The sequence below is a fragment of the Entelurus aequoreus genome, linkage group LG03 (assembly GCF_033978785.1).
Source record: "Entelurus aequoreus isolate RoL-2023_Sb linkage group LG03, RoL_Eaeq_v1.1, whole genome shotgun sequence".
Classification (NCBI taxonomy): domain Eukaryota; kingdom Metazoa; phylum Chordata; class Actinopteri; order Syngnathiformes; family Syngnathidae; genus Entelurus; species Entelurus aequoreus.
Window position 1 is genome coordinate 569,809 of NC_084733.1, and position 26,127 is coordinate 595,935.

General features: G+C 42.2%; 1 protein-coding gene across 2 annotated transcripts in view; it reads left to right on the plus strand.

Moving 5' to 3' along the window:
* The window catches only part of fndc3ba (fibronectin type III domain containing 3Ba), a 233,921-nt gene that overhangs the window by 91,243 nt on the left and 116,551 nt on the right, over positions 1 to 26,127 (plus strand). For both annotated transcript variants that reach the window (XM_062040932.1, XM_062040933.1), the window contains exon 3: positions 2,633 to 2,708. In XM_062040932.1, the coding sequence (XP_061896916.1) occupies positions 2,633 to 2,708 (76 nt within the window). The remainder of the gene's footprint in view (positions 1 to 2,632; positions 2,709 to 26,127) is intronic.

Genomic DNA, 26,127 nt, shown 5'->3' on the forward strand with positions numbered 1-26,127 from the left:
CAGGCAGGTGCGCCGATTGCCGGTGAATGATTGCAGCTGGTGGATGCTGCAGGGCGGAGACGCGCACGGCGCGTCCCTGGATGTGCGCGGCCGTGGGCGTGTCCCGAGGTGCGACAAGCAGAGCGCAAGGATGAGGGCGCATTCCAATGTGCCCTGGCCGTGACAGTATCCCCCTCCTTATGGACAGCTCCCAGATGTCCTCTAGCTCAGTGGTCCCCAACCTCAGTGGTCCCCAACCTTTTTGTAGCTAGGGATTGGTCAACGCTTGAAAATTTGTCCCACGGTCCAGGGGGGGATTTTTTTTTTTTTTCCCCAGAAAGAAATAAAATCATGTGTGCTTACGGACTGTATCCCTGCAGACTGTATTGATATATAATGTATATATTGTGTTTTTTATGTTGATTTAATTTTTTTTTTTTTAAATATATATATATATATATCTTTTTTTTTTATTTCTTGCGCGGCCCGGTACCAATCGGACCACTGCTCTAGCTGGAACCACAAGAAACACGGGAACAAAAGTCAAGGGAGGGTCGATGGCGAACTGGAGGTGGGTCGCCGGCCCAAGTGTTCCCGAATCCACCGGGGACGAGTCTGGTGGCGGCGGTGAGTAGAACGCCGCTGAGGCGGGTGACCAAGGAACGGCCACCATCTTGGCCGTCTGGAAGGCGGACGCGAGTGGCGCCATGGTGCGTCTCGCCGGAAACGAGGAGGAGACGTCGGAGGCGAAGAGAAGGACGTCGGAGGCGTGGAAGCAGCAGCAGATGTCGTCTGAGGCGTGGAAGCAGCGCAGATGTCGTCTGAGGCGTGGAAGCAGCAGACGTCATCAAAGCCGGAGACGAGGAGGGCAGCTGAGGAGCCGGCCGAGGTGCTGAAGCCAGTGCTGCTGGCCGAGGTGCAGAGGTCGGCGCTGCTGGTCGAAGTGCAGAAGTCGGCGGAGCAGGCCGAGGTGCTGAAGCCGGTGTTGCTGGCCGAGGTGCAGAGGTCGGCGATGCTGGCCGAGGTGCAGAGGTCGGCGATGCTGGCCGAGGTGCAGAGGTCGGCGGAGCAGGCCGAGGTGCTGAAGCCAGTGTTGCTGGCCGAGGTGCAGAGGTCGTGGCCAGCCTGGGAGATGGTAGAGACGCGGGGGTCAGCCTGGAAGCTGGTGCTAGCTCGGAGGCTAGCCCGGGGACTGGTGCTAGCTCGGGGGCTAGCCAGGGGGCTGGTGCTAGCTCGGGGGCTAGCCAGGGGGCTGGTGCTAGCTCGGAGGCTAGCCTAGGGGCTGGTGCTAGCTCGGGTGTTAGCTTGGGGGATAGCCAGGGGGCTTGTGGCTGCGGCTGGGAAAAGCAGAAGACAAGTGGAATTTGTCTGGCAGGGCGTAGGCTGTCTGGGTGCAGCTGCACCACCACACCAGCACAACCACCAGTACTATCCCCCCCCCCCTCCGAAAGCGGATGCCAGACGCTTCCTGGTGACTTAGGAACAGTCACGAAGGGTGGGAGGTGGGTGTCCAGGCGGCGGGTAAATTCTTCCATCCCTACAGCACTGCTAAACAGTCCATGATATTGCTGAGGTGGGCTAGAAAAATTCTCCAGGGTGGATTGAAAAGAAAAGCCATCGTGAGAGGGGCAAAAAGAAAGGAGGAAAAAAATAAAACATTGTCACTGGGGGCGAGGCTAAGGCACTGTGCCGTCAGGTCCCTAATCAATTGGCCGGAGTATACTGTTACAAGTATACTAGTACAGGAAAGGACAGAGCAGGCTGTACTTCCTGAGGAGGCTGCGTTCCTTCAACATTTGTAAAAAAAACTCTTGTGGATGTACTACCAGTCTGTGGTTCCCAGTGTTCTGTACTACATGGTAGTGTGCTGGGGGGGGCAGTACATCTAAGAAGGACAGCTCCAGACTGGAGAAACTGATCTGGCGGGCCGGTTCTACGATGGGAATAAAACTAGACTCACTGGTGACGGTGGCAGAGAAGAGGACTGTGGAAAAACTAGTGAGCATCCTGGATGATGCCAGTCACCCTCTGCATACCGTTGTCAGTAGCCAGAGGAGCCTGTTCAGTGCTAGACTGCTTCATCCCAAGTGCAGGACTAATAGACTCAAAAACTCCTTTGTCCCACACGCCATTAGACTGTACAACTCCTCTCTGGGGGGGAGGGGGGGTACTCGGATGACAGGGGATGCAAAACAATAACAGTGCAATACTTTTTCATAACATGGTCACTACTGTCTAGTTTCTCTTGTTATATTCTTATTTTACTGTTATATTTTTATTCTCATTCTTGCTTTTTGTTTTTATTCTTATTGTCTTACTTTTTACTTTTTAAATTCGATCTCAACTCTGTACACTGCTGCTGGAATTTTAATTTTCCTGAGGGAACTCTCCTGAAGGAATCAATAAAGTACTATCTATCCATCTATCTTACGGTGTGCAGAGGGAGGTGACGGCAACTGACACCAGGGGGAGGTAATGTCACCTCCCCATGTTAAATCATAACAGTTACGTCATATTACGTATCATCTCGAGTCATGTTATATCATGCAATGTCATTTTACGTCATGGTATATCATGTTGTGCTATGTTACGTCTGATGCGGACAGCGTTGAACATGTGACATTCCCAACCTGACCCCTCTGTTTCCACACAGGTGATCCTGGTACAGGTGAACCCGGGGGAGACCTTCACCATCCGAGCGGAGGACGGATCTCTGCAATGCATTCAGGGTCAGTGCTCCTTTTGTGTGTGCGTGTGGATTTTATATTTTGGAGAAATATGCGACCCCGAAAGGGACAAGCGGTAGAAAATGGATGGATGGATGGACGTAATTGTTATTCCTGCTGTAGAAGCACTTGCATTGAGTGGAGGAGCTACACGCATTAATAACACAAACCGTGAATCATGGCTTGATTGCCAAAGATGTTTTATAATGTAATCTGTGATATTTCTACCTGAATAATTGCTTCTGATGTTCTGGACATTACATTTTGTACAATGGTATTCATATTGCTGCAAGAACATTTTTAAATGTTCTCTATTTATGAATAAAGTCTTATATCCAGCCTGCTGAACATTCTGTAATTGCAGACTATCAATCACAACATGTTATAAAATAATATACGCTTTATTTTGATCCGACAGTAAACATTTATTTAGGGAGAAATATCACAGATTACATGACAAAACATCTTTGACAATGCATTATTGTAATGTAAGACATTTTTTATTTTGTTACTATTGATAATATTGATTTGTTAATAGTGATTTATGAAAGGTTTGCAAGTACTAAAACACGTGCAAACTTGATAGCACACACAAAGCTGATCTACTAAACGTGTGCAAAGTGGGTTGCGTCTGTTAAAGGGGAACTGCACTATTGGACTTTTTTGGGAATCGTTCACAATTATTATGAAAGACATTTTTTTTAATGCGTTCTAACTTGAAAATAAAAGTTGAGCCAACGGGAGGTCCTCTACTTCGCCCATAAAATCAAATTAATAACCATTCAAAAAGTGCCAACAATACTCCATTTACATTTTGTGATTTGAATATGAAGCAAGTATTAGTGATATTGTTATTATACGCTCTTAACGCAGACAAACTATTTATAGCCATCACAAGTCTGTGTACAACTTGGACATGATGGACTGGCGAGGGAGTTTCCTCGCTTTCTTGCTACCTGGAAGTCTATTGGAGATCATAAATCATGCCTCTCACCTGGACAAAAGAAGTCTGAGGACGTATTGCGACAAGTTTGTACACTTTGACAGCCATCTGGGACCCGCAAATGGCGAGAAGGTCACGAAAAGAAGCTTCTTCATTAATATGTCAAATATATGCTGATCATTGCAACACCCACAATACTGGGAGGAGAAAATGCACATGTCATTATTTAGCACGTGCAATGTGATTTAGCAACCGTTTTGTGCGTTGTATTTAGTATGTGTCGAAAGGACAAACTTTATTGATCCTCAAGGGAAATTGTTCCACACAGTTGCTCAGTCACAAAGGATGGAAAGGGTAATGCACACAAGGGCACAAAAAGGTATAAAGTAGACTAAAAATGTACCATAGTAGCAATATAACATATATGTAATATTTACATTATTATTAGTATATATACTGATATATTATATTATAATTTTATATAATATATAACAAATCCATATCGCCTGTTCAGCAACATCATTTTATAATTGTTTAGCTGCAAGAGCAGTGATTGTCAAACTGGTACATGTACCACGAGTGGTACGCGGGCTCCATCTCGTAGTACACCAAATAATCGCTTGATTAAAGTACGGTGTTTTATTTTCCTATATTCAAACACTGTGTTACTGTTCAAACTGTGTTTAGTGCTGCAGTGGCCAAAAATATTGAATATACTTGTTAAATAAAACCTCTGCCTTGTTTTAATGAACGCCGTATTTTTCGGACCAGAAGGCGCACTTAAAATCCTTTCGTTTTCTCAAAACTCGACAGTGCGCCTTATAACCCGGTGCACCTAATGTACGGACTCATTTTGGTTGTGCTTACCGACCTCAAAGCTATTTTATTTGGGATCATACGTGTGACCAGTAGATGGCAGTCACAAATAAGAGATATGTGTAGACTGCAATATGATGGCAGTCACACATAAGAGATAGGTGTGGACTGCAATATGACTCAAGTAAACAACAGCAACATTTGATATGTTCCATTGAAAATATAGAACATTACACACGACGCTCAAAAATGTATGAACATGTTTTAGTATGACTTTGGTAAGCTATGAAGCCACACCACTTGATGGATTGTACTGTGCTTCAACATAGGAGTATTATTATGGTGTGTGTATAAGGTAAGACATATTATCTGGCCTTTTGTTTCGCAATATTATGCAAAAGCAACTTTTCTTACCTTCTGGTAGCTGCTGATCTGTATTTGGGATCTGCATAAGTCCTGAAAATTTGCGCGCATCCGCCTTTGTAGTCGGTGATGACACCATAGTGGATAAGCTTCTTCTTTTTCTCTATCTTCTTGTTATGTGACATTCATGTTGCCATTTGTAATATAAAGTAGGTGAGCCACGTAAATAAGAGCGCCCACAAAGCGGCGCATCCTGAAGCGACTGTCAGAAAGCTACCTGCTGATCTGTTTTTGGGATCTGCATAAGTCCTGAAAATTTGTGACTGTCAGAAAGTGAGTTGAAGATGATGAGTAAAACATCATCTATGCAACATTTTGAGCAAAGAAGCAGCATTACATGTTATGTAGACCACAAGGAAGTCTTTTACTTTTACAAAATAATCTGAATAATAATATGACTCCTTTAATGCGCCTTATAATCGGTGTGCTACTGTATTTTAATGTTGGTCATTATGGTGGTATTTGGTCATTATGGTGGTATTTGGTCATTATGGTGGTATTTGGTCATAATGGTGGTATTTGGAGAGCCAAGTTTTTTCTGAGGTGGTACTTGGATAAAGCAGTTTGAGAAGCAATGTGCTGGAGGATTTAAAGACTTATTCAAACACTTTTAATTCATGCTTTTAATATGTTTGTTTATTTCACATAGGATAAATATATATTATTAAAATATTTTTTATAGGAAAACACTTCGCACGCACGCACACACACACACACACACACACACACACACACACACACACACACACACACACACACACACACACACACACACACAAGTGTGCACAAATATGGTCATTACAGCCATCACACTGTTTTAACTGGCCCACACTGCCCACACTAACTTTTAAACCTGCTGACCTTCTTCTTAGCGTGCATGTGTGTGTGTGTGTGTGTGTGCGTGCGTGCGTGCGTGTGTGCGTGCGTGCGTGTGTGTGTGCATGCGTTTCTATAAACTGTCCTCTCTTTTACCTCTGCATGAGCACAAGTGTGGATGCTCTGCGAGCCAAAATAGATGACTTTATATTTGTATGACTTCAATAACCTAACTTCAATGCAGCCCTCCTCCCCTCCGTATGTATGACTTCAATAACCTAACTTCAATGCAGCCCTCCTCCCCTCCGTATGTATGACTTCAATAACCTAACTTCAATGCAGCCCTCCTCCCCTCCGTATGTATGACTTCAATGCAACCCTCCTCCCCTCCGTATGTATGTTCAATAAGCTAACTTCAATGCAGCCCTCCTCCCCTCCGTATGTATGACTTCAATTACCTAACTTCAATGCAGCCCTCCTCCCCTCCGTATGTATGTTCAATAACCTAACTTCAATGCAGCCCTCCTCCCCTCCGTATGTATGACTTCAATTACCTAACATCAATGCAGCCCTCCTCCCCTCCGTATGTATGTTCAATAACCTAACTTCAATGCAGCCCTCCTCCCCTCCGTATGTATGACTTCAATTACCTAACATCAATGCAGCCCTCCTCCCCTCCGTATGTATGACTTCAATAACCTAACTTCAATGCAGCCCTCCTCCCCTCCGTATGTATGTTCAATAACCTAACTTCAATGCAGCCCTCCTCCCCTCCGTATGTATGTTCAATTACCTAACTTCAATGCAGCCCTCCTCCCCTCCGTATGTATGTTCAATAACCTAACTTCAATGCAGCCCTCCTCCCCTCCGTATGTATGTTCAATAACCTAACTTCAATGCAGCCCTCCTCCCCTCCGTATGTATGACTTCAATAACCTAACTTCAATGCAGCCCTCCTCCCCTGCGTATGTATGACTTCAATAACCTAACTTCAATGCAGCCCTCCTCCCCTCCGTATGTATGACTTCAATAACCTAACTTCAATGCAGCCCTCCTCCCCTCCGTATGTATGACTTCAATGCAACCCTCCTCCCCTCCGTATGTATGACTTCAATAACCCAACTTCAATGCAGCCCTCCTCCCCTCCGTATGTATGACTTCAATGCAGCCCTCCTCCCCTCCGTATGTATGTTCAATAACCTAACTTCAATGCAGCCCTCCTCCCCTCCGTATGTATGTTCAATAACCTAACTTCAATGCAGCCCTCCTCCCCTCCGTATGTATGTTCAATAACCTAACTTCAATGCAGCCCTCCTCCCCTCCGTATGTATGACTTCAATGCAACCCTCCTCCCCTCCGTATGTATGACTTCAATAACCTAACTTCAATGCAGCCCTCCTCCCCTCCGTATGTATGACTTCAATGCAACCCTCCTCCCCTCCGTATGTATGACTTCAATAACCTAACTTCAATGCAGCCCTCCTCCTCTCCGTATGTATGACTTCAATAACCTAACTTCAATGCAGCCCTCCTCCCCTCCGTATGTATGACTTCAATGCAGCCCTCCTCCCCTCCGGCGTCCTTCCTCCTGCCACAAAACGCTGGGAGTGACGCTAAGTGCGACCCATTACCAACCATCCTTTTATTTGTAGCGAGCGTTTTATTAGCACAACAAGGAGATTTCCATAACCTCCAGCGTTTGCTCAAACGTTGCACAATTCAATAATTCACCTTTGCTCGTAAATATTGAAGACATTTGGGAGTGGTTTATGTTTTTATGGCTGGTAACCATTGATGGAAACGCTCAGTTTTCTGTATTTGCGCTGCACCTTGTTAGAAGCGCGTTCAAAAAAAGCACATTGCTAAAGCTGCGTCCTGACCGGACGACATTGTTGTGTATGTGGTAGAGTTGTCCCCACACCAATATTTTCCGGCCTTCGATTCCGATTCTTTGGGTGAGGATTTGATTCATAATCGATACTGGATTCAACACGATTCTCCATTCAAACTGATTTTTGCTATATAATATTTGGTATAATAATAACAAAACAGCTTACAGGTTACAAAACCTCCTTTTGGTTGCTGACATACGTGCACCAAGTAAGCTTAGAGATGGCTTTAAAAAAGTAATTCATTGTTTATAAATTAATACAAAAATTGGATTTTTGATAACTACTAAAAAAATCGGAATTCGAATGTGATAAAAAGCCTTTTTAGCACTCCTAATTATTACATACCGTATGATCATTTGTAAAAATAACAATAAATCTCTAGAAAGAGGTTCTGTAGCAGAACCTCCAGGTTGTGTAACAGCTTCTTCCCTCAGGCCGTAAGACTCTTGAACGCATCCAAATAATCCCCTCAATTCCCCCCCAAAAACATATTAACTGGCTGGAATATAAAGACAATAAAACATACATCCATAAACGTGGATGCATATGCAAAAGTGCAATATATTTATCTGTACAGTAATCTATTTATTTTATTGCTCTTTTATCCTGCACTACAAGCAGCTAATGCAACAACATTTCGTTCTTATCTGTAAAGTTGCAATTTGAATGACAAGAAAAAGGAAGTCTAAATTCTTAAATATCTGCTTGTCACCTTGACTTACGATTTCAAAGCAAGTTATCCATCAATTTGTACGTACAATATAACCAAATGCATAGGCAATTATACTATTGTGTTATTACATTCACTGTTACAAGCGGCCATGACTGATGTGGCCCTTGATGAAAACAAGTTGGACATTCTGCTTTAGCACAATGAACTGTGTAGTGGATGTTTTGATGAGTTGTGGTGAAGTTGCAGCAGGAAGTCTTAGCTCCCTCATCGCCAGCTTGAGCGCCATCATGCCATCATAGTATATATGATAGTATATATCTGTATCATGAATCAATTTAAGTGGACTTAAACAAGTTGAAAAACTTATTCGGGTGTTACTACTAATAAAAGTCTCAATCAATCAATCAAACCACTCAGATTAGTCCTACTTTATTGCTGCTTTCCAAACCTCACACATTGACCAGAATGTTTCTAACTCCTGTTATTTGTTGGAGGCCAAATTGTCTTTTAGACCCATCGAAGTCTAAGACGAGATCTGACCAATATAAGTCTGACGAAGCTGACTCGGATGAGAGGCCAAACGTCTTCTAAGACAAACCAAACAGTCCAGTTGCCATGGATCAAATGCCCTGAGATTAAAATGACTCGGATGCATGAGAATATTCATAGACGTCCTGCATACTGTGCAAATTTTGTATACATTTTTCTGCTATTTTTCCTCATTACATTATGTCTTTTTGCTCTTTATTTCTCACATTTTTACGATTGTTACAGTATTTTTCGGACTATAATCCTTTCATTTTCTTCAAAAATCGAGAGTGCGCGTTATAACCTGCCTAATGTACGGAATAATTCTGGTTGTGCTGACCGACCACGAAGCAATTTAATTTGGTACATGGTGTAGTGATAAGTGTGACCAGTAGATGGCAGTCACACATAAGAGATACGTGTAGACTGCAATATGACGGCAGTAAACAACACCAAAACTTTAAGTGTTCCATTGGTAATAAAGAACATTACACGCGGCACTCAAAAATCTGTCAATGTTTTAGTACGACGTTGAAGCCACACCACTTGATGGATTGTCGGCCCATTACAGCTACAGATACAAGTATTACTTTGGTGTGTGTGTGTGTGTGTGTGTAAGGACCGCAACATGGCACCCATTAGCAGACGTATTTATTATCTGCTGTTTTGTTTCACAATATTATGCAAAACCAACTTTTTTTACCTTCTAGTACCTGCTGATCTGTATTTGAGATCTGCATAAGTCCTGAAAATGTGCGCACATCCGCCACTGTAGTCCGTGTCCATGCCGTAGTCGATAAGCTTCTTCTTTTTCACTATCTTCTTGTTATGTTGCCATTTCTAATGTAAAGTAGCATCAAGTTCTAACTTACATCTCGCTATGGAAGCGCTAAAAACTACCGGTGTAGTGAGTTGACATTATTCACCCAAGGAACTTTAGTTATTAGAGAGTTCCGGTCGGACGCTTTTTCACGGGACACATTTCGGGTGTTGTTGTTGTTTCCGGATGAGGAGATGCTGCTCCGTTATTGATTGAAGTAAAGTGTGAATGTCATTAAAACAGTTAGCGCCATCTTTTGACACTTCTTCCACTCCCGTCCTTGCACGCTACACCGCTACAACAAGGAGAAGACGCTGTCCAAGTGGAGGCACGTAAATAAGACACGCCCACAAAAGGGTGCATCCTGAAGAGACTGTCAGAAAGTGAGTTGAAGATGATGAGTAAAACATCATCTATGCAACATTTTGAGCAAAGAAGCAGCATTACATGTTATGTAGAGCAGTGGTAACCCAACCTTCTTTGCACCACGGACCGATTGTGTGTAGGCATTATTTTCAGGGACCGGCTTTCCAATTGTGCCGGATAAATACAGCAGAAATAAGTGCATGAAAAATACAAGTCACTATAATGCTGAATTAGTGGGAGCCCTGGGCTTGTTTCTTTGCAATGACATCACCAGCAGGTTGATGGTAGTAAATACCATTAACCTTTGGCTACAATCTGTCACATTTATATTTGATATGTTGTTTAATGTGCATTGTATCATGTCACAAAGTTCTAACCAATGGCAGCCTCCTATGAGCAGTTGCATATAAACTAGCGTATTGGTGTGTCTAGTGGGAAAGGCAAAAGTTAAGTCGGAGAAAATGTGGTCCTTTATAAATTATTGAATGTTACGGACCGGTACCATTCCTCGGACCACTGATGTAGACCACAAGGAAGTCTTTTACCTTTAGAAAAAATATATAATATGACCCCTTTAATGCGCCTTATAATCCGGTGCGCCTTTTGTATGAAAAAACCTGAAGAGACCCGCTCATCGGCAGTGCGCCTTATAATCCGGTGGGCCCTATGGTCCGGAAAATACGGTATTCCCCCCGCCCCCGACAACATGTTGCAGGCCAACAAAAGTCAAGCTGCAAGCCACAAATGGCCCCCGGGACGCACTTTGAACACCCCTGAAAAAGGGGATACATTGTGGTTGTCTACAGTGGCGGTGGCAAAAAGCGGTGTAACTTCCCCCTCAAGAAAAAGTTGAGCTTGTTGTAAAAGTCTGCTAATTAGCATCATAGGGTGGTGCCCCCCAGCTCCCCCAAGACCATTCCCCAGAGCTTTCCCACACTCACATCAAAGGGCAACACTCTGGAGGGTGTGTTCAAGCACCCGGCTCTGGAATGTGTGTGTGTGTGTGTGTGTGTGTGTGTGTGTGTGTGTGTGTTTTACAAGGCTGTGTTGGTTTACTGTGTTGTTTGCTCTTTGTTGGACCTTTATGTGGCTTGATGAGGGAGGCCATGGTGGGGGTTTGTTGATCAGCTTTGGGAGGAGGAGGGCGGGCGCTGGATGGAAAGCGGGAAAAAGTGCCGGCAGCTCAGCAGGATGTGACATCATCACCAAACCTCATTGGTTAATGTTACAGTTATTCTGGACTTTTAGGAAGTGACATCTTGTCCTCCGCCAGGATGGCCGAGAGGTTAAGGCCTTGGAAAATGTGCCTGTAGAATATTTTCTATCATCTTTCTTCTGGTTCCCACTTGAGAAGAAATGTCTCTGTCTACATGTCTGTCTGTCTGCATGTCTGTCTGTCTGCATGTCTGTCTGCATGTCTGTCTATCTGCATGTCTGTCTGCATGTCTTTCTGTCTATCTGCATGTCTATCTGCATGTCTGTCTGTCTGCATGTCTTTCTGTCTGTCTGCATGTCTTTCTGTCTGTCTGCATGTCTTTCTGTCTGTCTGCATGTCTTTCTGTCTGTCTGCATGTCTGTCTGCATGTCTTTCTGTCTATCTGTCTGCATGTCCGTCTGTCTGTCTGCATGTCTGTCTGTCTGCCCCTCCCACACACAGGTTTTCATATTTACTTTGTCTGTTCTTTCTATTTGTGTCAGTCTTGGCTGCGACACTGTCTCAGTCAATCAGTAAGTCGTCTCAGTCAGTCAGTCAGTAAGTTGTCTCAGTCAATCAGTAAGTCGTCTCAGTCAGTCAGTCAGTAAGTCGTCTCAGTCAGTCAGTCAGTAAGTCGTCTCAGTCAATCAGTAAGTCGTCTCTCAGTCAGTCAGTAAGTCGTCTCTCAGTCAGTCAGTAAGTCGTCTCTCAGTCAGTCAGTAAGTCGTCTCAGTCAGTCAGTAAGTCGTCTCTCAGTCAGTCAGTAAGTCGTCTCTCAGTCAGTCAGTAAGTCGTCTCTCAGTCAGTCAGTAAGTCGTCTCTCAGTCAGTCAGTAAGTCGTCTCAGTCAGTCAGTCAGTAAGTTGTCTCAGTCAGTCAGTAAGTCGTCTCTCAGTCAGTCAGTAAGTCGTCTCTCAGTCAGTCAGTAAGTTGTCTCAGTCAGTCAGTAAGTCGTCTCTCAGTCAGTCAGTAAGTCGTCTCTCAGTCAGTCAGTAAGTCGTCTCTCAGTCAGTCAGTAAGTCGTCTCTCAGTCAGTCAGTAAGTTGTCTCAGTCAGTCAGTAAGTCGTCTCTCAGTCAGTCAGTAAGTCGTCTCAGTCAGTCAGTCAGTAAGTTGTCTCAGTCAGTCAGTCAGTAAGTCGTCTCTCAGTCAGTCAGTAAGTCGTCTCAGTCAGTCAGTCAGTAAGTTGTCTCAGTCAGTCAGTAAGTCGTCTCTCAGTCAGTCAGTAAGACTTTCTTGCCCGAGTGTGCACTTTTGCGTCCAAAGCTCCACTCATAATAGAAAATATTTCATGTATATTTTGAAGATATATTTTATTGAGGCGTGCGAGTTTCCCAACTCTTAAATAAATATGGAAGTGATATTTGTGTGTTCATTGAAGGGTTAAGCAGAGTTTGCATGGCGTGTTGTCCTGATTGGACAGAAGGAAGTGTGTGTGGGCCAGTGGGTGGAGCTAAAAATAGAAAATCTGATATTTTGTTTCCTTGTGGAAAATGTCAAGTTGCACACATGGCGGTATAGCTCGGTTGGTAGAGTGGCCGTACCAGCAACTTGAGGGTTCCAGGTTCGATCCCCGCTTCTGCCATCCTAGTCACTGCTGTTGTGTCCTTGGGCAAGACACTTTACCCACCTGCTCCCAGTGCCACCCACATTGGTTTAAATGTAACTTAGATATTGGCTTTCACTATGTAAAGTGCTTTGAGTCACTAGAGAAAAGCGCTATATAAATATAATTCACTTCATTTCACTTCACATGGTGGATTGAGGGCGTGCACACATGGTGGATTGAGGGCGTGCACACATGTTGGATTGAGGGCGTGCACACATGTTGGATTGAGGGCGTGCACACATGTTGGATTGAGGGCGTGCACACATGTTGGATTGAGGGCGTGCACACATGTTGGATTGAGGGCGTGCACACATGTTGGATTGAGGGCGTGCACACATGGTGGATTGAGGGCGTGCACACATGGTGGATTGAGGGCGTGCACACATGTTGGATTGAGGGCGTGCACACATGGTGGATTGAGGGCGTGCACACATGTTGGATTGAGGGCATGCACACATGGTGGATTGAGGGCGTGCACACATGTTGGATTGAGGGCGTGCACACGTGTTGGATTGAGGGCATGCACACGTGGTGGATTGAGGGCGTGCACACATGTTGGATTGAGGGCGTGCACACATGTTGGATTGAGGGCGTGCACACGTGGTGGATTGAGGGCGTGCACACATGTTGGATTGAGGGCGTGCACACGTGGTGGATTGAGGGCGTGCACACATGGTGGATTGAGGGCGTGCACACATGTTGGATTGAGGGCGTGCACACATGTTGGATTGAGGGCGTGCACACATGTTGGATTGAGGGCGTGCACACATGTTGGATTGAGGGCGTGCACACATGTTGGATTGAGGGCGTGCACACATGTTGGATTGAGGGCGTGCACACATGTTGGATTGAGGGCGTGCACACATGTTGGATTGAGGGCGTGCACACATGTTGGATTGAGGGCGTGCACACGTGGTGGATTGAGGGCGTGCACACATGTTGGATTGAGGGCATGCACACATGGTGGATTGAGGGCGTGCACACATGTTGGATTGAGGGCGTGCACACGTGTTGGATTGAGGGCATGCACACGTGGTGGATTGAGGGCGTGCACACATGTTGGATTGAGGGCGTGCACACATGTTGGATTGAGGGCGTGCACACATGTTGGATTGAGGGCGTGCACACATGTTGGATTGAGGGCGTGCACACATGTTGGATTGAGGGCGTGCACACGTGGTGGATTGAGGGCGTGCACACATGTTGGATTGAGGGCATGCACACATGGTGGATTGAGGGCGTGCACACATGTTGGATTGAGGGCGTGCACACATGTTGGATTGAGGGCGTGCACACGTGTTGGATTGAGGGCATGCACACGTGGTGGATTGAGGGCGTGCACACATGTTGGATTGAGGGCGTGCACACATGTTGGATTGAGGGCGTGCACACATGTTGGATTGAGGGCGTGCACACATGGTGGATTGAGGGCGTGCACACATGTTGGATTGAGGGCGTGCACACATGTTGGATTGAGGGCGTGCACACATGTTGGATTGAGGGCGTGCACACATGTTGGATTGAGGGCGTGCACACATGGTGGATTGAGGGCGTGCACACATGGTGGATTGAGGGCGTGCACACATGTTGGATTGAGGGCGTGCACACATGTTGGATTGAGGGCGTGCACACATGTTGGATTGAGGGCGTGCACACATGTTGGATTGAGGGCGTGCACACATGGTGGATTGAGGGCGTGCACACATGGTGGATTGAGGGCGTGCACACATGTTGGATTGAGGGCGTGCACACATGTTGGATTGAGGGCGTGCACACATGTTGGATTGAGGGCGTGCACACATGTTGGATTGAGGGCGTGCACACATGTTGGATTGAGGGCGTGCACACATGTTGGATTGAGGGCGTGCACACATGTTGGATTGAGGGCGTGCACACATGTTGGATTGAGGGCGTGCACACATGTTGGATTGAGGGCGTGCACACATGTTGGATTGAGGGCGTGCACACATGTTGGATTGAGGGCGTGCACACATGTTGGATTGAGGGCGTGCACACATGTTGGATTGAGGGCGTGCACACGTGGTGGATTGAGGGCGTGCACACATGTTGGATTGAGGGCGTGCACACATGTTGGATTGAGGGCGTGCACACATGTTGGATTGAGGGCGTGCACACATGTTGGATTGAGGGCGTGCACACATGTTGGATTGAGGGCGTGCACACATGTTGGATTGAGGGCGTGCACACGTGGTGGATTGAGGGCGTGCACACATGGTGGATTGAGGGCGTGCACACGTGTTGGATTGAGGGCGTGCACACGTGGTGGATTGAGGGCGTGCACACATGTTGGATTGAGGGCGTGCACACGTGGTGGATTGAGGGCGTGCACACGTGTTGGATTGAGGGCGTGCACACATGTTGGATTGAGGGCGTGCACACATGTTGGATTGAGGGCGTGCACACATGTTGGATTGAGGGCGTGCACACGTGGTGTATTGAGGGCGTGCACACGTGGTGGATTGAGGGCGTGCACACATGTTGGATTGAGGGCGTGCACACGTGGTGTATTGAGGGCGTGCACACATGTTGGATTGAGGGCGTGCACACATGGTGGATTGAGGGCGTGCACACATGGTGGATTGAGGGCGTGCACACATGTTGGATTGAGGGCGTGCACACATGTTGGATTGAGGGCGTGCACACATGTTGGATTGAGGGCGTGCACACATGTTGGATTGAGGGCGTGCACACATGTTGGATTGAGGGCGTGCACACATGTTGGATTGAGGGCGTGCACACATGTTGGATTGAGGGCGTGCACACATGTTGGATTGAGGGCGTGCACACATGTTGGATTGAGGGCGTGCACACATGTTGGATTGAGGGCGTGCACACATGTTGGATTGAGGGCGTGCACACATGTTGGATTGAGGGCGTGCACACGTGGTGGATTGAGGGCGTGCACACATGGTGGATTGAGGGCGTGCACACATGTTGGATTGAGGGCGTGCACACGTGGTGGATTGAGGGCGTGCACACATGTTGGATTGAGGGCGTGCACACGTGGTGGATTGAGGGCGTGCACACGTGTTGGATTGAGGGCGTGCACACATGTTGGATTGAGGGCGTGCACACATGTTGGATTGAGGGCGTGCACACATGTTGGATTGAGGGCGTGCACACGTGGTGTATTGAGGGCGTGCACACGTGGTGGATTGAGGGCGTGCACACGTGGTGGATTGAGGGCGTGCACACATGGTGTATTGAGGGCGTGCACACGCATGTCGGGGGAGTCCCCGCTCTGCTTGTGGACATTTGTGAGTCAGTGTCTCTGCGACTGCCTTGAAAAGAGACAAAATGTTGCAAGTTGAGACATTGCTGCGCTTTGATCAAAAGAGGTCAAGGGTCGCGTGTATGTGACTCATCCTGCAGGAATGTGGAGGTCTTGCAAAACTCTCTCCAACTTTGGAGTTTTCACCTTTGCCACAAAAACTTGGATTTAACTTACCCTATTTTCCGGACCATAGGGCGCACCGGATTATAAGGCGCACTGCCGATGAGCGGGTCTAGTCAGGTCTATTTTCATACAAAAGGCGCACCAGATTATAAGGCGCATTAAAGGAGTCATATTATTATTTACTAAATGTAAAAGACTTCCTTGTGGTCTACATAACATGTAATGCTGCTTCTTTGATCAAAATGTTGCATAGATGATGTTTTACTCATCATCTTCAACTCACTTTCTGACAGTCTCTTCGGGATGCACCGTTTTGTGGCCGCTGTTATTTACGTGCCTCCACTTGGACAGCGTCTTCTTTGTTGTAGCGGTGTAGCGTGCAAGGGCGGGAGTGGAAGAAGTGTCAAAAGATGGCGCTAACTGTTTTAATGACATTCACACTTTACTTCCATCAATAACGGAGCAGCATCTCCTCATCCGCCGGAAATGTGTCCCGTGAAAAAGCGTCCGACCGGAACTCTAATAACTAAAGTTCCTTGGGTGAATAATGTAAAGTCACTACACCGGTATGTTTTAGTGCTTTCATGGTGAGTTTACTGACAGATATAAGTAAGAACTGTACACTACTTTATATTAGAAATGGCAACATGAATGTCACATAACAAGAAGATAGAGAAAAAGAAGAAGATTATCCACTACGGTGTCGGCACAGACTACAAAGGCGGACGCACTCAATTTTTCAGGACTTATGCAGATCCCAAATACAGATCAGCAGGTACCAGAAGGTAAGAAAAGTTGCTTTTGCATAATATTGTGAAACAAAACGGCAGATAATATGTCTTACCTTATAAGTTGGCAGACCCGTCAGCGATCCTGTTCTGTCTCCCTGTAATGTTTGATCCTGTTCTGTCTCCCTGTAATGTTTGATCCTGTTCTGTCTCCATGTAATGTTTGTCTGATCTTGAATGGGATTGTGCTGAAAATGTTAATTTCCCCTCGGGGATTAATAAAGTATTTCTGATTCTGATAAAACATTTTGATAGATTTTTGAGCGCCGTGTGTAATGTTCTATATTTTAAATGCAACATTACACCGTGTACCAAATACAATTGCTTTGAGGTCAGTAAGCAAAACCAGAATGATTCTTTAGGCATTAGGTGCACCGGTTTATAGGGCGCACTGTCGAGTTTTGAGAAGAAAAACAGGATTTTAAGTGCGCCTTATAGTCCGGAAAATACGGTACATTTTCTGAGAAAATGTCCTGAATAAAGTCAAAATTTTGTGAGGAAAAAGTTGATAAATGGAATATGGAATTTGAATTAATTTTAAGAGGAAAAAGTCATTAATTTGCAAGAGTGATGTTGTGGTTATGATAACGATTTTACAGAAAAAGGCGAGAGTTATTTTTCACGATAAATGTAAAAACCTGCGACAATAAATTCAGTACACAAATAATAATGACAGAAAATGTTGGAATTTACGTTACAAGAAAAAGTTTGAGTTGAAGTTAAAGTTGGAAGTAGTGATATGCATTTACCATAAATACGATATTTCAAATGCACTTTTTTTTTCAAGGAAAATGCCGGCAGATTTGCGAGAATAAAGTTTTCATGACGGGAAGAGTTTACACATTTTTTGAGAGTTTTATTTCAAAATTCTACGTTATGTAAAAGGTTGTCTTTTGCCCCAGTAAAGTTAGAAATGAAGAATTGTCTTGTTGAAGATCGGAGAGTAAAGCTCGAAAAGGTTTTGAACTAATCAAAAATGTTTGAAAGAAAAAAGTTCCGATCACAGTAAAAGGTTGGAATTTATGAGGACCATAAAAGTTGGAATTCTTTTACCAAAAAAATGTAAGTCTTGTGAGAATTATGCGTTTGAAAGAAATAGCAATGGTACACAAACACACTTTTCACTTTAGCTAGAGAAACTGCTACTGATTTGGAAAAAGTGGGTGTTTGTAAACATTTGCGAGAACTAACTTTTACTCGTTTAAAAGTTGCTCTTTTGTGGGTCAAACTTTTAGGATGGACGCACTGACCTCACACTGCAGGAAATGATGATCAAACAGATGATTATTAAAGAAATGATTATGAAACAGATGATTATTAAAGAAATGATTATGAAACAGATGATTATTAAAGAAATGATTATGAAACAGATGATTATTAAAGAAATGATTATGAAACAGATGATTATTAAAGAAATGATTATGAAACAGATGATTATTAAAGAAATGATTATGAAACAGATGATTATTAAAGAAATGATTATGAAACAGATGATTATTAAAGAAATGATTATGAAATTGTTGTTTACGTGCCGGCCAGCTGTTTGAGCTCCTTGCCACCTCGCTAGACACGCCCGGCTGATTAGCCAATGGATCTAATGAGTCATGCTTGTCTGGATTGTGGACATATTCCCACGCGCGTCCACGTGCTCGTGCACGTCGGGCCTACAGGGATGAGTGAAGTGTGTCGCTGTTGCCTGGCAACCTGCCTCCAAACAATTATATGTGCCCACCCCGGAATAGCCTCATGTAATAATGATGGAAAGTGTGTGCGTGTGTGTGTGTGTGTGTGTGTGTGTGTGTGTGTGTGTGTGTGTGTGTGTGTGTGTGTGTGTGTGTGTGTGTACCTTCCATATGAGGAGGTGTGAACAAGTGATGACATAAATCAATAACATTGCATCTAATATTGAATGTCTCACTTGCACCCCTGCTGGTGACATCTATGAAAATGAGGGTGGTCCCAAAAAGGAGGGATGAAAACGATGTTCACTAAATACTCATATTAAATATATTAAACATATTAAACTCTGGCTTTTCTAACGCTGGAGAAGGTTTGTGTCATGTTTGTCCTCAAACAAAAAACATACTAAAACAAAACAAATATTTCCCCCCCATCTTTTTCCATTTTCAATCCTTTTTTCAAAATGCTCCAGGGAGCCACTAGGGGGCACCACTGACCCCAGGCCTATACATTTCAATTGTTTTTTTCAATGCACACATATTTTACAGTAAAAACTGACAACTCACACACCGGAATTTTACTGCAGTAAGAAGTGTTTTGTTTTTTTTACAACATTTTACAGTAAATGTAAAAACTGTCTGCTTAGTGGCCAGACTTTTACTGTAAAATGTACTTTGCTTTTACAAGGTCTTACTGGAAATGGAAAAACGGCACCACTGTTATTTTGTATTTAAATTCTGCCAACAGAGCTGACAGTTTTTTTATATTCAAAAAATGTGCGACCTTTTTTCCATTTACAGTAACACACGGTAAAAACAACAAGTGTAGATTTTAATTTTTATCTTTTATTAAATCAACATAAAAAACACAAGATACACTTACAACCAGTGCACCAACCCAAAAAAACATCCCTCCCCCATCCACACTCATCCACACTCATCCACACTCATCCACAGTCATTCACACTCGTCCACACTCATCCACACTCATCCACACTCATTCACACTCTTCCACACTCATCCACACTCATTCACACTCATCCACACTCATCCACACTCATTCACACTCATCCACAGTCATTCACACTCATCCACACTCATCCACACTCATCCACACTCATTCACACTCATTCACACTCATCCACACTCATCCACACTCATCCACACTCATTCACACTCATCCACAGTCATTCACACTCATTCACACTCATCCACACTCATTCACACTCATCCACACTCATTCACACTCATTCACACTCATCCACACTCATTCACACTCATCCACAGTCATCCACACTCATTCACACTCATCCACACTCATCCACAGTCATTCACACTCATCCACACTCATCCACAGTCATTCACACTCATCCACACTCATTCACACTCATTCACACTCATCCACACTCATCCACACTCATCCACACTCATCCACACTCATCCACACTCATTCACACTCATCCACACTCATCCACACTCATTCACACTCATCCACACTCATTCACACTCATTCACACTCATCCACACTCATCCACACTCATCCACACTCATCCACACTCATCCACACTCATTCACACTCATCCACACTCATTCACACTCATCCACACTCATCCACACTCATTCACACTCATCCACACTCATCCACACTCATCCACACTCATTCACACTCATCCACACTCATCCACACTCATCCACACTCATCCACACTCATCCACACTCATTCACACTCATCCACACTCATTCACACTCATTCACACTCATTCACACTCATCCACACTCATCCACACTCATCCACACTCATCCACACTCATTCACCCTCATTCACACTCATCCACACTCATTCACACTCATCCACACTCATCCACACTCATTCACACTCATCCACACTCATCCACACCCATCCACAGTCATTCACACTCATCCACACTCATCCACACTCATCCACACTCATCCACACTCATCCACACTCATCCACACTCATTCACACTCATTCACACTCATTCACACTCATCCACACTCATCCACAGTCATTCACACTCATCCACACTCATCCACAGTCATTCACACTCATCCACACTCATCCACACTCATTCACACTCATCCACACTCATTCACACTCATTCACACTCATCCACACTCATCCACACTAATTCACACTCATCCACACTCATCCACACTCATTCCCACGGTAAAAACAACAAGCGTAGATTTTACCATGGAAAAAAACCACTCAGTTGATAGAATTTTACTGTAATAAAAAAAATATATACAGTATATATTTTAAATTGAAGTTATAATGCTGTAAAAGTGTTTAACTTGCTTTGAAATCCTAGTTGAAGCAGATATTTACAGCATTTGTTTGAACTTAACCCCAAAAATGTTTTGGAAAGTATGACGATACAATATTAGTTGCAATTTTGCTTAATATTAAAGTTTAAAAAATGTGTAATTTCATGCACTATGTACATTTGTTGCCGTCCAAATGGAAAGAACAAATACATTTAGTCAGCAAAGGTATATTTATATTTTCCAGGCCTTCCAGGGCCACATCAAATGAAGCCTTGAGTTTGACACCTGTGATGTACACCGTGCTTTTATTTTGAAGCTGGATGTTACTTTTAGACTGTCAATCCACATATTGCTGTGTCAAGGTGACACACATTAGACCAACATGCAACAATCTACCACAAATAATGTCGTACATTTGCCAGGGAAAAAGTACAATTATGAAAATAAAGTTGTCGTTTTTTTGGAAAAAAATGCAAAATTGGCCAGAAAGTCTTGACTTTTAAGGCAAAGTCAGACATTTATGAGCAAAAACCTTAGAAGATTTTTGAGTGTGTGTGTGTGTGTGTGTGTGTGTGTGTGTGTGTGTGTGTGTGTGTGTGTGTGTGTGTGTGTGCGTGCGTGCGTGCGTGCGTGCGTGCGTGCGTGCGTGCGTGCGTGCGTGCGTGCGTGCGTGCGTGCGTGCGTGCGTGCGTGCGTGCGTGCGTGCGTGCGTGCGTGCGTGCGTGTGTGTGTGTGTGTGTGTGCATGTTGTGGAGAACAAAGAGTGGCTAAGTTGTGTGAGTCCTTCCAGACATTACGTTGCTCTGCTCTGGAATGGACCGTGTGTGTGTGTGTGCGTGCGCGTGTGTGTGTGTGTGTGTGTGTGTGCGTGTGTGTGTGTGTGTGTGTGTGTGCGTGTGTGTATGTGTGCGTGTGCGTGTGTGTGCGTGCGTGTGTGTGTGTGTGTGTAGTGGGGGTGGGGAGTTGTCACGCCAAGTAAAAAGTGTGAAGTGAAGTGTACATATTTGTATGCTGCAATATTGTGTCCATGCACACACTCCATGTGTTCCTAATGAAATGTTACAGCGGAAACTTCCAAAGTGTTCAAGTCATAGAAGGAGGAATTTTTCCCAGAAGGCAGGAATGCCAACGTCATGTTTTATTGAGGGCCACATCACAATTGTGGCTGCCCTCAGAGGGCCACCCACATGTGCCACTCAATATATTTGTGTAGAATAAATAGCCTCGGAACACAATTTTACTAACAGATTGATGGATAAGTTGATCTGCTCTTTGCAGGATGAGATCACATTGAAGGATGAGATCACATTGAACAAATCAATACAAGTGACAGATGTATTAAGATAAACAAATCAATACAAGTGACACAGCCCGTGCAAAATGCAAATATAAATACACATCCTTTTTTCATTTTTCCCCTGACTCACTTATTATTATCATTATTATTATTACTACCATTATTATTATTATTATTATTATTATTACTATCATTATTATTGTTACTACCATTATTATTATTATTATTATTATCATTATTATTATTACTACCATTATTATTATTATTAGTATTATTATTATTATTATTATTATTATTATTATTATTATTATTAAATGTATTTATTTGAGCTCTGAAGACCTTCCGGAAGAAAAGAGAGGCAGTAATATCTGCATGACATAAATGACTCCTTCTGCTCATTCAGCATTGTGGAAAAACATCAACATGGACGTCTGTGATGTCATCAAATGACTAATAACAACAACACAATAATAATAATAATAATAATTCACCGTTACTAAACACGATGTTGAAATGTGCTCCAAATAACTCCAAATGTACACACACGTGCTTGGCAAACCTCTGAAGGGTTTACTGAGGAGCATTGAGCTGTGCGAGAAGTTTCAAGTCAGTCCCACATATTGGAGGTCAAACTTTGGGGTTCAATAATAATTTGTAAAACATATTAAATATTGTTATGAAAGTGTCTGTTACTACATTATATATATACTTGCAGTGTACATATTACATATTGTTATGAAGGTGTCTGTTACTACATGATATATATACTTGCAGTGTGTATATTGTACATATTACATATTGTTATGAAGGTGTCTGTTACTACATTATATATATATACTTGCAGTGTGTATATTGTACATATTACATATTGTTATGAAGGTGTGTGTTACTACATTATATATATATACTTGCAGTGTGTATATTGTACATATTACATATTGTTATGAAGGTGTCTGTTACTACATTATATATATACTTGCAGTGTACATATTACATATTGTTATGAAGGTGTCTGTTACTACATTATATATATACTTGCAGTGTACATATTACATATTGTTATGAAGGTGTCTGTTACTACATTATATATATACTTGCAGTGTGTATATTGTACATATTACATATTGTTATGAAGGTGTCTGTTACTATATTATATATATAATTGCAGTGTGTATATTGTACATATTACATATTGTTATGAAGGTGTCTGTTACTACATTATATATATACTTGCAGTGTGTATATTGTACATATTACATATTGTTATGAAGGTGTCTGTTACTACATTATATATATACTTGCAGTGTGTATATTGTACATATTACATATTGTTATGAAGGTGTCTGTTACTACATTATATATATATACTTGCAGTGTGTATATTGTACATATTACATATTGTTATGAAGGTGTCTGTTACTACATGATATATATACTTGCAGTGTGTATATTGTACATATTACATATTGTTATGAAGGTGTGTGTTACTACATTATATATATATACTTGCAGTGTGTATATTGTACATATTACATATTGTTATGAAGGTGTGTGTTACTACATGATATATATACTTGCAGTGTGTATATTGTACATATTACATATTGTTATGAAGGTGTCTGTTACTACATTATATATATATACTTGCAGTGTGTATATTGTACATATTACATATTGTTATGAAGGTGTCTGTTACTACATTATATATATACTTGCAGTGTGTATATTGTACATATTACATATTGTTATGAAGGTGTCTGTTACTACATTATATATATACTTGCAGTGTGTATATTGTACATATTACATATTGTTATGAAGGTGTCTGTTACTACATTATATATATATACTTGCAGTGTGTATATTGTACATATTACATATTGTTATGAAGGTGTCTGTTACTACATGATATATATACTTGCAGTGTGTATATTGTACATATTACATATTGTTATGAAGGTGTGTGTTACTACATTATATATATATACTTGCAGTGTGTATATTGTACATATTACATATTGTTATGAAGGTGTCTGTTACTACATTATATATATACTTGCAGTGTGTATATTGTACATATTACATATTGTTATGAAGGTGTCTGTTACTACATTATATATATATACTTGCAGTGTGTATATTGTACATATTACATATTGTTATGAAGGTGTCTGTTACTACATTATATATATATACTTGCAGTGTGTATATTGTACATATTACATATTGTTATGAAGGTGTCTGTTACTACATTATATATATACTTGCAGTGTGTATATTGTACATATTACATATTGTTATGAAGGTGTCTGTTACTACATTATATATATACTTGCAGTGTGTATATTGTACATATTGTTATGAAGGTGTCTGTTACTACAATATATATATACTTGCAGTGTGTATATTGTACATATTGTTATGAAGGTGTCTGTTACTACATTATATATATACTTGCAGTGTGTATATTGTACATATTTTTATGAAGGTGTCTGTTACTACATTATATATATACTTGCAGTGTGTATATTGTACATATTTTTATGAAGGTGTCTGTTACTACATTATATATATATACTTGCAGTGTGTATATTGTACATATTTTTATGAAGGTGTCTGTTACTACATTATATATATACTTGCAGTGTGTATATTGTACATATTACATATTGTTATGAAGGTGTCTGTTACTACATTATATATATATACTTGCAGTGTGTATATTGTACATATTACATATTGTTATGAAGGTGTCTGTTACTACATTATATATATACTTGCAGTGTGTATATTGTACATATTTTTATGAAGGTGTCTGTTACTACATTATATATATATACTTGCAGTGTGTATATTGTACATATTTTTATGAAGGTGTCTGTTACTACATTATATATATACTTGCAGTGTGTATATTGTACATATTACATATTGTTATGAAGGTGTCTGTTACTACATTATATATATATACTTGCAGTGTGTATATTGTACATATTACATATTGTTATGAAGGTGTCTGTTACTACATTATATATATACTTGCAGTGTGTATATTGTACATATTTTTATGAAGGTGTCTGTTACTACATTATATATATATACTTGCAGTGTGTATATTGTACATATTTTTATGAAGGTGTCTGTTACTACATTATATATATACTTGCAGTGTGTATATTGTACATATTTTTATGAAGGTGTCTGTTACTACATTATACAGTACATATTGTTTTCAGCTTGCAGGAATTGTGTACAGATCCTTGCAACATGGGGCCATGCGCCATCATGTGGTGGATTTATCCCAAAAATGTCTCAACAAAATTCCAACCTTTTGTGTGTAGCAGTTTTAGGAGTTAGAGGAGTTACAAAAAAAACTATTTTCTACCACTTGTCCCTTTCGAGGTTGTGGGGGGTGCTGCTAATACGTAAATAATAGAAATAGCGGCCATGTTCTTCAACCAATCTTTCTGAAAGTGTACACATTGTCAGTGCGCTAAATGTGTGTGTGCCAAATTTGATGTTGATTTGGCAAAGCATCCTAAAGTTACGCTGGGGGGTGGGGGGGGGGGGGGGGGGTGTAAAACAAGGTCAAGGTATGGCATAATAACAGTGTGGTGGATTTGTCACCTGACATGTATACTGTGTATATGTACATCATTTATACATTTTTTAACCTCATTTTTTATATACATGTTCCAGCTTATATATCTATTATTATTGAATGTATGATGAATATTTAATGGAGCACAAAGGAAACAATATTTAATATTTAATGGAGCACAAAGGAAACAATATTTCATATTTAAAGGAGCACAAAGGAAACAATATTTAATATTTAAAGGAGCACAAAGGAAACAATATTTCATATTTAA